The sequence below is a fragment of the Cryptomeria japonica genome, chromosome 6 (genome assembly GCF_030272615.1).
Source record: "Cryptomeria japonica chromosome 6, Sugi_1.0, whole genome shotgun sequence".
NCBI lineage: Eukaryota > Viridiplantae > Streptophyta > Pinopsida > Cupressales > Cupressaceae > Cryptomeria > Cryptomeria japonica.
In genome coordinates, this window is record NC_081410.1 from 466,575,221 (window position 1) to 466,591,532 (window position 16,312).

The following is a 16,312-nucleotide window of genomic DNA, read 5'->3' on the forward strand; positions in this document are numbered from 1 at the left end:
AGCGTTCATGTGATCATTGTTCTTTGTGCTTTCATGTTTCATAATTGCAGTAATAAGTTAATTGTGGTTTGAAGTTTTATTGTCCAAAAGTAAAGTATTTTAAGGTTTGGATGGATTCACACCCCTTCTTAGTCTTGTGGTGTGTTCAACATCTTCGTTATGTAAAAAGATTACATATTTGTACTTTCATTATCTCTCTTTTTTTCACTTCATCATATGCAGGATAATTTTGTCACATAAAATTCACAACATGATTTTTTTTAACTTTATCATTAATTTATTTCACTTGTCATTATGTCAAAATTGATCATTATTGATTCCAAAGATGAAGCAAGTGATTTGTGATGAGGGTTTGATGCTAGAACCTTCAATTTTGAAACTAATTTTGAAATTTGAAGTTTGTTTTGTTTCAAATGTCGTACCAAATTATCTTGTCTTTGTCCAAGGTTTGTTGGAAATGTTGGAGGAGACTTGAGTATTTTAGGTTTCTTTTCAAACATTTCATCTTTCAAATTTGGCTCTAGATCAAGGTTTATCAAATTTTCTATAAAGAATTAAAAAAAGAAACGAAATCCATAAAAAATAATTTAATTTTCAAATGCAAACCATATTTGATTTTAATACACTAAAATTTAACTGTTACCTCTTCTACAACATGATATTTGGAGATCTTTCCAAAATTTACAAACCACTGTTGTGTTTTGAAGAGCTAAAGCTAGAGAGGACGAGCTAAAAGTCAATGCTACCTTTTTTTTATTTTTTTCGTTTTTAACTTTCAAAATCTGAGCTTGTTATGTTGAGTACAAAACACACTTGAGTTTTGTGCTCAATATAACGTGGGCATGTTTTGCAAAAAACAGAATGCAAATGTGTTATGGAAGTCACAAAACCAAATCATAACACCAATGCATTATTTGATTTTCCTAAATGCTTGCATTTGCTTTATATTTAACACATTGACATTTTTGTACACCATTTTTGATGCATATATCGTTGACTCTTAATTGAAAAAGTAGCAATTTGAATTTCTTTGTTTAACTTTCAAAATGCAAGTTCGTTATATTGAGCACAAAACACCTCAACATAATTTGAACACGCTTGAAAAAAACATAATACAAACATATTCTGAAAGCCATAAAACCAGATCATAAAATGAATACATTTTGTGATTTTCCCAATAATACATTCATGCTTTACTTGTAAAACATTGACATTTTTTTTACACGCTCTTTTTGACTCTTAGTTGAAAAGGTATCCATTATGACTTTACTGGCCAATTAAAAAAACCTAAGAAGAAAAAAAGAATGTAACTCATTGTCCTCCCTCTTGTCTGTACAATCACGCTTGTCTCTTAACGATCATTCGTACGAATGATGGCCATCTTTTTAAAAATCAACACGACCTTGTCGGGAAAATGTGCCTGTCAAACTCGGAACTCAACCCTGCAGTTCTTTTTTTCCTATAAAGCTCAAGAATCGAACGTATTTCTGCAGCTCAAATTTGCTGAAAGATTCGATTGTTTTTCTTGCGTGTAGCAGTCATTCATGGGCAAAATGAAGCAACCTTCTGAGGCTGCCTGGAAGCTTCGCTTTCGACAGATGAATCGGTTGCGACTGAAGGCTCGTCTGCACCGGGCCCTGAAATCTGCCCGAAATCTTTCTCTTCACAGATCTTTCTGCTTGAGAAAATCAGCTTTCAGCCGCTGCAAATTCAAAGCTTTTTCTTTCAAGACAAGTTCTTTGAGGCGCAGAAGCAGCCCCCGGTCATATGCAGATGAAGAGCAAAGCGTGGAGCATCTGTTTGAAACCCTGAGAACCCTTGTACCAGGAAGCTTTGGCCTGGACACGCCGATTTTTCTTGAGAAAGCCGCAGATTACATAACGGCGCTTAAAATGCAGGTGGAAGCCATGCAAACCCTCGTCAACCTCCTTGAAAATCCAGCTCGCGGGGCTGTTTCTTGGCCGAGCTAGGTCGCAGGTTCAAATCTCGAGTAAGATAACCAAATATATATATTATTATATTATACGCGTATAAGTTATCAGTGTTCTACTTTATTAGCTGACTAATTTCATCCATAAATCTTTATGGCGGACTCTTTAGAATAATATTGTTTACTCTAGGTCTGTAAGATCTGTATATCGCTCATCTTCGTCGCTTCAAGACGAAAATTTCTAAATTTTAACTTTCCACGGCAAACTGGCATACAGATCATTGAGCTTTGGCTGATTTGTATCGAAGCATCATTTTATTCCTGTGTTCGTTTATTGCTGTGAAGCAATCTTTTAAAACTGTGGAAGTTAAAATCAGGAATTGTCTTTTCTGGATTTGATCGAGTAATTTTTTTCTTGGCAATATTTCCATCTCAGGAATCTATGTTGTATGGATCTCGATTGATTTTCCTTTCGATCATATTTTTATGTGGTATGGATCTCAATTGTATTTTTAGGTCGCAGGTTTGAATCTCGAGTAGGATAACAAATATATATTATTATATTATCTGCGTAAATAATAATGTAAGGTATCAGGGTTCGAATCGCATCGTTAAATCTCTATGGCGGACTGTTAAGAATAATATTATTTGCTATAGGTCTGTAAGATCTCCATATCGCTCATTTTTGTGAGTTTAAGACGAAAAATTCTGATTATTACCTTTTCACGGCCAATTGGCACAGAGATCATTGAGCTTTGGATGGTTTGTATCATCTTAATCCTCTGCTCAATTATTGTCCTGAAGCAATCTTCTAAAATTGTGAAGGTTCTAAGTTTTTATTTCAGGGATTTATGTTGTATGGATTTCAATTGTATTTTTCTTGTTTTCACGGTTAATTAACAATCTTTTTATTTAATATAATCTAACCCAGAAGAACGCATATTGAATGCGATGTCATGTTTACTAGCTTAGTCAGGTGACCCCTTTGAGTTCTTGGTGGTAAATGTAATTTGCAGTAGGAATGCCAATTGGAATATTCAATATAAAGCTACAGGAAGTGTTTCTTGAAAAGATTCTTCATCAAATGCCATAAGTTCAATTTGTTTACAATGAACCTATAATGTGGTATCAATTATAATCATAGATTTAGAAAAGGTGCAAAATAAGTTTACCATTATTTTTATTGACTTTGTAATTGTAATGTGTTAAGAGGTATTGCATATTTTATTGGAGTCAACTTCTAAAATATCATAGAATTATTGAGTTAAATATTCACCAACCTCAATTACAATGATAGATAGAGAAATAATACATTGGATTTATTGTTGTTTAAATGTCACATCTGATGTACTTTTATGAAATGATTTGATTAATGTGCTAATAAGTGTTATATATGTCATCGAGTTCAACTTCTAAAATATGATAGAATTATAGAGTTGCATATTCATAGTCCACAATTAAAATAGTCAATGGAGAAATAGAAAATTATTTTTATGGTTATTTTAATGTCATATATTATGTACTTTTGTGAAATAAAGTGAACATTGAGACAAAACAAAAACATGCTAGCTACTGTATATGGTGAAACTGGATAACAATAATAACAATATTGAAAGACTAAATGAATTCAACCACAAAACCCTAGCCTAACAATCAACAAAGATCCACCATAACATATGAAGATTACCTAAGACAATGCAAATCACATGAAATCACAAAGATTATACCATCACATGTCCAATAGGGTTTTGATCTCCATTCTTCCTATCTCCATTGATCTTGCTTGATATATTTGCTCTCAGATTTTATATGCACAAGAGCTCAACAAAGAACGGAATGTGGTTGCAAGTAGGATTGTAGTGTAGTCAATTGCATAAAAGATGATTAGCATGAATGATTAGCATGACTGATTAGGATGATTGATTAGAATGCATAGAATGATTAGGGTTTGATAATGAAGGAAGAATCTCCTTATATAGAAGACACTATATGAAATGGAGGGATAAGATTGAGAGGTGTAAAAGGAGGTCGGCTATGATTAGAGGGTAGGTAGTGTATGAATTAAGAGATGAATGACATATGTCATGGGTAGAAAAGGTTAATGAATTAATTAAATTAAATAAAAATTTATTTAATTAAAAGAAGAAGTAGGATAATTAAATAAATAAGAATATTTATTTAATTTAGGAAAATGATAATTTAAATAAATAAATGTATTTATTTAAATGAGAAATAAGGCTAGAAGAGGATAAATGAATTAATTAAATAAATAAGGATTTATTTAATTAATAGAAGAATTAGGCTTAGATAATTAAATAAATAAAATATTTATTTAATTAGACATGACAATTTCAGGTGTCTACATTTTGCCCCTCTTTGAGATAATGCGGCTTGTCGCATTGTTTCAAAGAAGATAAGATGAACTGATACAGAGTTGCCCCAGAATGGGAATGATATGCCCCCTCGAGAGATTGGATGAAAATGTCTGAAAAGAGACAATCTCTCGATAAGAAAGACAAGATAGAATGGATTGACAGGATAAAGTGACAAAGTCACGGGATAATGAAGACTGAGTCGGGAAATGAATGCGAGGGCTAGGGTAGGCTATAAGATAGACCATGGGGGAAAATACATCCTCATTGTCATCTACACATTCACAAGAGCATATTACAGAGTGAAAATAGAGCAGGAGCAGTCAGCAGCGATGGCTTTCACTCACAGATTTGACCGCGTTCGCCGATTTCAGAGGCCAACAGAGGCAGGAGAGTCGGTAAGTACCACCAAACCTCCTCGTACTTTGACGCATTTAATTTTGTCATTAATGCATGTCAAATAGGGTAATAAATGCGCTTAGACTAGGGTCCAAAAAGTGTCAAAAAATGTCCAGGTGTGTCTGCGTTGGTGCCAGGCGCGTCTGCATTTGAAAAGTATGAATTTGCATCTTCTAGGTCAAATCGACAGTTCTGTGATGAACATACGCTGTCGATTGGATAAGCTGCTGAGAGGATACACTCAAGCAGGTCCTCTAGGAAGACTAGGATAGATCAAGGCACTTTGTGATGAACAATGAGTACCAAGATAGAGTACTTTGTGATGAACAGGGAGTACTGAAATATGAGCAGCACTTTGTGATGAACAGGGAGTGCAAATGTGAGTAACACTTTGTGATGAACAGGGAGTGTCACACACATAGTACTTTGTGATGAACAGTGAGTACCACTAGGATAAATAGCAACACTTTGTGATGAACAGTGAGTGTCACTAGGGTAGATAGCCATATGCATTTAGATAGCGAGTAGCATTTTGTGATAAACAGTGAATGCCACTATAACTGACATGATTGAGTTGTTTGACTGTAGGAGTATTTGCCAATGCTAGAGTCACGGGAGAGATTCCCGTCGACGCAGAGGTTGCGACTTGAGTTGTCGCTCGAGGACAGAGCTGCCATCGAGGAGATGGGTTTGAGACATGTGCTATATGTGCCTGAGTTTCGGGCAAACATGGGTTTGCTAACTGCGCTAGCTGAGAGATGGCACTCTGAGACGTGTACATTTCATCTGCCGATGGGTGAGATGACAGTCACCCTGGAGGATGTGTACAGGATTATGCAGATACCGATTGATGGGGAGCTGATTTCATACGATCGAGACGGAGACAAGGATGCCCTTAGACGACTGTTCTAGGATCCAAGACTAGAGATGAGGGTGGGACACGTGGCATGGGATACCATGACATGGATAGGATTAGCACTACCAATAGTGTTGGCAGGAGTGATCAGTGAGTTCCTCTGTATCTGTTTTGTACCATTTTGTATAATGATGTAGACACCTGCGGGTGATTGTAGCCATATGATTTTGACATCATTGTATCATGACACTTTATATATATATATGAGATGATTCATCTTTGCGGCAGCTATATGCATGTGTACCTATGTGATGAGATGTTCTTATGTGATGCTTATGATATGGATGCAAATATGTATATGATGCAATGCAATATTTATTTTTTTTGTTCGTTTATGTTTTATATGTATATGCATGATACAAATGTGAATGTATGAAATGCTTATATGTGGTAATGCAGGTGCAACTACATGAAATGCAAATATTTTTGGTGTGTCATTATACTCAGTCATGTGATAGCAGGCTACGCAGACTCAAGAAGGACGATGGAAGTCAATCAAGAAAGGGGGATGGAAGACAGAAGATATGAAAGTGAAAGAGCTTCTTGTGCATTATCATCATTGAGCTTTATTATGGCAAGTAGGTTATGACAATCGAGGCATATGTTTGACCCAGAAAGTCATTGTACCCGTTTGCATGGAGATAAGACAATCACAAACAAGGAATGCCCCAGTTCACACTAGACTCACAGTGTCCTCATATCCTTAGACAAGTCATAGCATTACTAAGAGACAATCCACAGACAGCAAATATAAATAGGTGACGATACCCCATCCTTGCCTTTCTAGTCAAAGACATCCTGGAGATAGAATCTCTAGTCAAAGACATCCCGAAAAAGCTAAAAGACATGTCACCAAAAAAGATGAAATCAAAAGAAAACCAAGACTCGACACCAACATCCACTGTAGTCCTCAAGTTTAGTGTCTCTTGTCACTTGTATAAGTCTTATTTGATTGTGGTCACAATGTTTACTTTCACAGAAAGGATAGATAGCATTGAACCATAATGTTGTCTAAGTCTGTTGAAAGATTTGATTTGTTGAAGCCCATTGTTGCTGCTGTCTCATCTGAAACTGACTGAATCCATGAAACTGATACTTTATTGCGGAGAAGATGAAACTTTATTGCGGGTCTGTGATGCAGATGCTGCTTTATTGCGGATTGTGTGCAGATAAACTGAAGAAAGCTAGAAGAAATTGTACTCCTTGAAACATGTGATGTTCTCAGTTCCACACCCATTACTAGACGTAGGATTTGCCTTAGCCACAAATAGGATCTGATTTATTATGGATGGAAAGGGATGAAAAGGGAGGTTTATTATGAACGAATAGGTTGTGAGTGTGTGCAAAGTGAAGTGATGAAAGAGAATCCTGAAGGAGGGAGGAGCAATGTCTCTACGCATGGCGCTAGTGACCCATTTTTCACCATGGTACTTGCCCAGGGTGCCACCAAAGTGGTTTTCACCATTGGACAAAATTATTTCTCTTTACTTTTTTCGATTTTTCAATGTTTTTTGCATCACAAGGCGCCTGTTTGCCAGGTTTTCACCAAGTAATGATTTTTTTTGTTTTATAATTTTTTTGTATTTTTTAATTTTTCATTTTTTTGTATTTTTTGAATTAGGATACTCTGAAGAGCTATGTGTAGAACCTGCGAAGGTGCATGCTATTGATAGGATCCTCCAAAGGTTCACCTTCTGTAGTTGAAAGCTGATATGCACCAGATCCATATGTTGCTGTAATGATGTAAGGACCAAGCCAATTTGGTTCAAACTTGCCCTTCTTCTCTCTGTCTTGTTGATTTTTAGGATTTTCTCTGAGAACTAAGTCACCTACCTCAAATGTGCGAGGCTTGACCTTGTGATTGTAGCTGCGACTCATTCGTTGTTGGTAAGCTTTGAGATGACTATAAGCAATTTGTCTTCGTTCATCCAATAGTTCCAACTCTTATAAGCAAGAAACCCTGTAGTCTTCATCACTGATGATGTTTTGCAAAGAGACCTGTAAAGAGGGTAGCTCGACCTCAATAGGCAAGATGGCTTCAGAACCATAGACTAGTGAATAGGGTGTAGCTCCTGTAATTGTATTTTGTTAAAAAGTAATTTTGTGTGTCATTGAGTTCAACTTCTCAAATATCATAAATTATAGAATTACATATCCATAGATTAATATAAAGAAAAGTGTAGGAAAATAAAAGAATACAATATATGTGAAAAAAATTATAATGGTTTATTATTATAATGACACTAAATTTGAGTATGAACTACTTGTCTGAAGTGGTATGTTAGATCATGCTTAAATTATGTTATTTAGTATTTTAGATTAGCATATCATTTAGTTAGCCAAGATAATGTGTTATTTTTCAACACCAATATATAACATGCCTCAAAAAAAATGTTTAATTGTAAATCAATGTTAAGCATGGAAGTAGTGAGGTCTTTTACTAATGTATATATTTTGAAGGATTTTAATTTATTAATAGTATATCTCAAGTAGTTGAAATATAACATGGAATTAACATGGAGTTAGTTGACCTAAAAAATATTATTGGGTTATTGGGTTATATGTGATATTTTGGATTGTCGTCATTATACATTAACAACGAGGTTTTGTATTAGCATTTGTTCTTTACCTATTTATTATGAGATGCATACATCATGATTTATATGTTTAATTAATTATAATATTTCAACTTTATTATGTTCACTAAATATGTGATATGTATTAATTATTTTATTTGGGTCAACATTATAAATTATCTATTGATTTTGCATTTTATTATTTAGATCATGCTAGTTGTATATGATTTAGAGTTAGATAGGTTGATTTAATATCATGTTTTCGATTAAGTGAAAAGCAGGTTTTGAAGGGGCCCCAAAATCCTTTTACAAAAAGATAATCAAAAGATAAGACATTAAAGACCAACGAGATAGAGAAAAACACAAAAAGGAGACAACTGGCAAAGACAAAAAGCCAACAAGAAGCCAAAAGAGGCAAAGGGACAACACAAAGAAAACTAAGGGACAACACAAAGAAAACTAAGGGACAACCATGAGCAACAGACCCTAAGAAAGGTTTATGATAAGCTCCACCACTTCTTTCTCTAGTTGGACCATAGAGGAAGCAACACTCTTCAGTTCCTCCAGCTCCTTGGCATGCTGGGTCATCTTCCTAGTACTAGCTCGAGTTCTTTTGCCATGACCACTAGTCCTCCCTTCAAGAGTTAGAACCTTATCCTCGGTAGTATCAATAGTGTTCTTTTCCTAATGGATCTGTTCCAGTTTATTGATCATCATACTGAAGTTGTCGGCAGAGGCTTTCAAATATTTTTGGCTTTGTTCTCCAATTTTCTTTAGGGTGTTCTCATGATTGAGAACCCGCTTCTCCAGATCATTGAATCTAGCCTCCATAGCCTTAAATTGAGAGCCATACGCTCTAGTGATAGCCTTTGCATCACCGATGGCTTTAGTCAATTCAGTCAAGTAGTTAGGCAGGGTACTGAGCTTACCTGTTCCAACAAATTCTAAGGTATTCACTTTCCTGGATGAATCGTCCTGCTTGTTCTTCAAACTATCTATCTCCAAATAGACCCAATCAATAACCTTGTAGAACTTCATCATCCCATTCTTCATGATATTCAGCATGGTTAAAGGAGAGTTTCTACTATCAATGTTGATCTCAGGGGTAAAATTATCCAAGGTCTCCACGTTAACATCAGTAGCATTGGGAAACATGGTATCACCTTCCTTCACCATCTTCCCATCTTCTTCAACATCATCAATCCTTTTATTGGGATCCTGAGGATTGGGTTGGACATTAAGAAAATCTTTCCCTTTATCTAGACTGGTTTCGGTGATGACAAGGCTCTGCTTGTTTTTATTCTTTGGTGGTGGGGTAAGATAATCACTATTAGTCTCCATCCCCTCGTCATCCTCTTCATCATCTTCAAACTAGTTGTCCTCCTCCTGGACCTTACTTCTTTTTCCTTTAACCCCTTTTCTACCTTTCTTTTTTCCAGACCCAAAAGCCAAATCTTCATCCTTCTCCTTGCTAGAACCCTTAGCAAAGGTAATCCTATCACCATCATCTTCCCATTCAGTATCAGACCCCTCGTCTTCACTGTCATCTGAAACTGAAAGCTCAGTGATAGAATGTTGCACAGAGGAGGCCTTGACATGGTTGTATGAAAGCAACATTAACCCTTCATGCATGGGAGGATTACTATCTAGATTAGCCCTAAAATCCTTAATGCTAGTGTTAAGGGAGCTAAACAAATAGAAGGGTATAGACACCAGATCTTTATGGCAAAAATAATTCAGAAGAACAAAGTGATAACCATAGACACGAGAGTATCTACCACCAAGAGTAACATATTGCATGACAACAAACAAAATTCATCTCCATACCTTCTTTATCACTTTTGGCGAGTAGTGGGTTTTGTCGGATTTCACCAACTTGGTTTTATCAGACTCCCCCTTCGGGAATCGCTTTATAGTAGCTTCAGTGAGCTTCTTGTCTCTGTAAAACTTTCTGCCTCCCATCGACATACCAGTAGCTTCTGCAGTCATCCCTTCATCATTTTCAACCTTTCTTCCTCCTATGGTAATTTTCCATCTTTCCAATTCTTTTTGAAAATTCTGATAATGGTAGGGTTTTTCCCTACAATTCTCTCCATATACCTTGTCATCTTGGCCATTTTTAGAATATCCCAAGACTTTGATTTATCTTTCAATTCATCACAGGAGAGCGGCTCAATTCTTTTCCTATTACCTCCCATGGCATCTGCAAACAAATTATTCTTATCCTTCACAATGCAGAACATGGCAAAAACAGAGATCAAAGTGTCGATCAGGAAGGTCTTCAAAATAGAAATGGGCACCCACAAAGCATGCAGAGTCTTGTCTGCATTAAACACCAACTCAATCTTTGAGCGCCGCTCTTTCCAATTCATTATGACCTTTTTCATTGATAAGTGCATTATCATAATTACTTATCACTCCCTCATAACCATGCACTCTATCATAGAAGAGGAAGGCACGAGCCTCGTGAGGGAGATCCAGCTCACCTCTCCAGCTCATCATGTGATCAGCACAAACAACCATGTTGGCAGCCCAATTAACAATAGTGTTGGTTTCTCTATAATTGTGAGACACAACACACGGCTCTAAAGAGTTGATTTTCTCCTTAGCTTTAGATATGATATTTTTTATGGTCCATGAAGGGGAGGATAGGCCCTTTAGGCATCGAATAATTTTATTAGAAGCTCCCTTGAGCTAGACTTTAGTAAATCCCATCGATTTAACTAGGGCAAGGATCTGGTAAGAAGCCATGGCCTCGATTGAGTGGTTAGTCATTTATGTTGTTTTATGTTATGAGCTACATCATATTGGTGTTTTATGTTGTCATTTGTTATCATATATGGTGTAGGCACACATGATATTTGATCTAAATGAGTAGGTACAAGTTTCCCCAAATATGATTTAGTGGAGTTGACCACATTAGATAAAAACATGTTCACCTAACCTTCATCTCACTTGATCCAAATATGAAAACCTATATTTCAATTGATGGTCCAGTTCTAGAATCTATGAGTTGTGTTTAAAATAATTAAGTGAGTGGGTCCTAACTTTGAACTACATATTTGTTATGTTTATTAAAAATCTAATATGTTTTGAGTTAAAAAGATAAATAATTGTGCCCATGTGAAAAATTTCTTATATTGATTTACTACATTTTACAAAAAAGAATCAAATAGATTTAATTGCATTTTCAAAATTAAATATTGAAATATAATTACTGTAGACACCTAAAATTGTCATGTCTAATTAAATAAATATTTAATTTATTTAATTATTTTAGCCTAATTCTTCTATTAATTAAATAAATCTTTATTTATTTAATTAATTCATTTATCCTCTTCTAGCCTTATTTCTCTTTTAAATAAATACTTTTATTTATTTAAATTATCCTTTTCCTAAATTAAATAAATATCTTATTTATTTAATTGATCCCACTTCCTCTATTAATTAAATAAATCTTTATTTATTTAATTAATTCATTAACCTTTTCCACCCATGACACATGTCATTCATCTCTTAATTCATACACTACCTACCCTCTCATTATTTTCTTATTTTCTCTACCTACCCTCTAATCTTAGATGACCATTTATCTTTTACACCTCTCAATCTTATCCCTTCATTTCTTATAGTGTCTTCTATATAAGGAGATGCTTCCTTCATTATCAACCCTTGGACATATACATTTTAATTAAGCATCCTAGCATTCGAACTTTCATATGCGATCCTACTTGCAACCATATTTCTGTTCTTTGTTGAGCTCTTGTGCACACATAAAATCTAAGAGCAAATATATCAAAGCAAGATCAATGGAGATCCAAACCCTATTGGACATGTGATGGTATAATCTTTGTGATTTTATTTGATTTGCATTATCTTAGGTAATCTTCATGTGTTATGGTGGATCTTTGTTGTTGTTAGACTAGGGTTTTGTCGTTGAATTCATTTAGTCTTTCAACATTGTTGTTATCCATTTTCATCGTATACATTTTGGCACGCCCGGTGGGACTCTTGTCCCTTTTGCATTTAACATCTTTTGTTGTAGATTTTGTGCTTTTGAAGTTGCAGATCTAACATTTTGGACAACATTTCAACATTTTCGCATCTGCGCACTTTTGAGATCGCGTTTTTTATTTTCTGTCACGTCTGTGACATCTAGAATCGCGTCTGCGTCTTCGACATTATTTCACTTTTTTTTGCAGATTGTAGGATCACGTCTATGAACCTCTAAATCGCATCTATGTTTTCGGGAGTATTTTCCTTTTCCAGATTACACGTTTTCATTATAGGCGCATTTGTGAGCAATTTAATCATGTCTGTGAGATCTAATCGTGTTTGTGATCATTTTAATCGCATCTGTGTCTTGCAGGATTTTTTGTTTTGCATTTTTTTTGCAGAAACACGTCTGTGTTGTGAAATTGTGTCTGTGTAGGGTAAAATCGCGTCTGTGTTTTAAAAAAAAAAAAAGTTTTTTCTTTTTTTTCCTCATTTAAGGTTTTCATTTTTTGCCATTTTGTCTTGCTTTTAATGCTTCAAATCTAGTTTATATTGAGCTAACATCTTTAGATCTAGCTAACGAAATTGGTGTAGCTTGTTTTGAAAGCAAAATCATTTTGTCAAAGGCCCCTATTTCACAAAGTCTTTTGGATCTAAAATTTACCTAACTTGTATGCTTGCAGAAAGGGGTGATCATTTAAAACAATCCAAACTACTAATACATCTTTGTTGCATGACCTTGGCAAGGGTTATTGATCTTTATTGTGTGCCTTATTTTCATAGACTAGCAAACACTTCAATTGGCACATTAAAATTGAACTAGTGTCTTTTGTGTCTTGGGCAATAGGCTCTTTTTGTTTCATCTTTAGAGGGCCTGTCTCCCCGTGTGGTCATTAGGACTACTAGTGAGGAGAGAACAACCCAAGTGGTAGCGAGGAAAACCCACCTCTTCCAAACCACTATAAACATCTGTATTCATGGTGAAAACTATGGATAACGTGTGTTGATTAGTTCATGCCAACACTATGTCTCCCCATAAACCCGTTTGATCAAATTTATTTGATCATTTATAGGGCGTAACCCCTACCAGCTGGGAGCCTTCTATATTTACAGAGCTGAAAGTGCCACATGTATGGCCATACGAGCGGATGCCCTTACTAGCACCTTTTTGTTTTAGAAGCCAAAATCCTTCTAGTTGTTGGGGCAGGAGGTTGGACCTCTAGAGCGGCCCACACACATATGGTTCTTAGTAGAGATACATGTTAGGTCCCTGAGACAACTGAGAGGGGGGGTGAATCAGTTGTCTAATAAATTCAAACCAAAAACTAATTAACCAACTTAATGCTTAATGCTGGTAAACCAGTTAAGTATGCCGGTAGACAGTGTTAACAGTAAATCGCTATACCGATAAGGATTAATACATGAAACATAAACATAAAGTCATCCACAACACATGACACCAATATTTGTACGTGGAAATCCTGTAAGGGGAAAAACCATGGTGGGAAACCTTACCCACAATCAGATGATACTACTGAAGATAGTAAGTGTACAAAAGGGGTTTGCACATGCAGAAAGGCCAACAGCCTAGAGCTCACTGCTCAATCACAAATGGGAGTCACACTGACTACAGTTGGATGGTTAAATCCAATAAGAATGTACTGCAAAAAATAGCATCTTCATATGTTGGATTCAGTACCGGTGTAATGCTGATATGCTTCTACAAAAAACCTAACTTCACCTTCAAATGATGTCTTCGTGTATGCCTCTGCTTGATCTCGCATATACCTTCACTTAAATCTTTTTCGCATTTCACACTTGATCTTTACAAATAAGATCTTACATTTATACCATACCCTAAGACCAATTTTAGTAGGTCAGCTCTACAAGATATTACAATAAAAATATTTTACAAATAATATAATATCCGATGCAATAACCGATAAAACATGTCGTCTTAATGCATTTACAACAATAATAAATCATCTCCATAGCGTGCCATGCTGATCTGGAAAAGATAAACCTGTCGGTGTAACCCTAGATAACCTGGACCTATTTGTCGGTAAAAGCAAATATGCAAATATGAAGTGCCATGCTGATCTGGAAAAGATAAACCTGTCGGTGTAACCCTAGATAACCTGGATCTATTTGTCGGTAAAAGCAAATATGCAAATATGAATATACCAATGATTATTACTTCAAAATAAAGTGTCCACATGATGTCTTCGACATTACCAAGTGTCTTCCATGGCATTCTAGGTACCAGTGAATAATATATCCTGTTGGTGAATCATATACCAGTAACTGTTGCACAGATTACTGCTTGCCGGTGAATGTTGCTGGATCTCCAAAGTAGGTGTATTCAGTAGGTGTTGACATCAATGACAAAACCATACCAAAATACCAACAATCTCCCCCTTTGGCATTGATGGCAACACACGATGGAAAAACCATCACAATGCCAAAACAGAAATGCCAAATACAAAAACCAACAATCTCCATTTCTCCCCCTGGGAGTAACAATACCAATCTTTCATACCAATTTCTCCTTAAATGTGTTTTTCAAAATCTCTCCCCTAAAATCTCTTTTTCTTACCAAAAAGATAATGTGTTTTTCCATAGATATCTCTCCCCCTTTGACATCAAATACCAAAGTCACAAAAAGTCAAGTTCATACAAAATACCAATCAATACAAAGTTCGCCATGAGGAGTTTTTATGGGGACTAATGCTTGGCTGCCCCAAGAAGTGAGTGCCGAGGGTGGAGCCAGTGGGGTCAAGCATCTAAATATCCACTCTGAATAGCATAGCCTCATGTGGTAATCAGCAACTATTGTCCTGGCCAACCATAAGAATTGTGCTTGTCTTATTTTGAACAATCAAACATTCAAGACCAAACATCAAAACATTGTGTCTTTTATGTCTTCAAGTGTGTGCAAAACAATTTTACATCAAAACAACACACTTTCTTTTGAGTCATTTTGAGTCTAAACATTTTGATCTTACAAACATTGAGTCCTCATCAACATTGGGTCCTTTTGTCACGGAAAACAGTCAAAAATTCAGATTTGGTCACAACAAGTCACTTCACAGATTAGAAAAATTGCACAAAGTTTTCAGAAACGCGTGTGTCTGACAAAACTACATATGTGTCATCTAACCGCGTATGTGTCATCTAACCATGTCTATGAAGGGCAGAAACGTGTTTGTGTTCTCTTGAGCAACATTGCACTTACAACATCTTAGAAACACGTCTGTGTCTAACAGAACCACGTCTGTGAAGTATACAAGCACGTCTGTGTTCAAAATTGAAAAATTTCATAATCCAGCAAACAAGAAACAGTTAGTTTCAAACTTATTGAGCTTCCTAGGTATCTCTCTCAGTTTTCATCTAGCATTCAACTTGTCTTTGGGTCTCACAAAGTCTATCATTGCTTTACACCTTGCATTACATGTCTAAACTTGAGTCAAAAGGCCACTTGCTTGTCCTCATCATACTTTGTCAACACATTACATACAACAACATTTTTCTAAGTGGTCCCTCATCAAGGTCTATCACCTTTGGGTCTCATTTGGTCTTACTTAGAGTCAAGGTCAACTTACCTCATCAAGAGAAACTATCATCTCTTTGGAAGTCACACCTACTCTACTACATACATACTTGATCTTACACTTTGGACATTGCAAGTAAACTCTAGATTCATTTACATTCCATCCAACTCTTGGTCTTCCATACTCTTTCCATTTTCATCTAGTCTCACACATCTTGGTCAATACCTAGTTCATGGTTGAAACCCATTCCCAAAAATCAAGGACAGAAACTAAAGAGGCTCAAGAGTCCGTAAACATGAGTTCCTATGAGTTTGACAATGATATCTTTTTCAATTCTAATCATACTACATTACCTGACATGGATGCCTATAGAAACATTTCAAATGTTGAGAACATGGACACTACAAAAAACAATGATACACACAATGACAATATGGACAACTTTTCCATACATTCAGCAGAAGTGGAAGACACCATTATGGATCCCCATTTCAATCGATTGGTTGAGGAAATAATGAGGAGAGATAGACAGTATTTCTTACAAGTGATGGCACAAAGTGGAGCCAAGATCC

General features: G+C 35.8%; 1 protein-coding gene across 1 annotated transcript; it reads left to right on the plus strand.

The window, feature by feature from the left end:
• The first annotated feature begins 1,457 nt into the window (after positions 1-1,457).
• LOC131051089 (uncharacterized) lies at positions 1,458-2,358 on the plus strand. The gene has a single exon (XM_057985460.2). The coding sequence runs from the start codon at positions 1,545-1,547 to the stop codon at positions 1,968-1,970; it is 426 nt and encodes a 141-aa protein (XP_057841443.2). The 5' UTR covers positions 1,458-1,544; the 3' UTR covers positions 1,971-2,358.
• Positions 2,359-16,312: the final 13,954 nt, after the last annotated feature.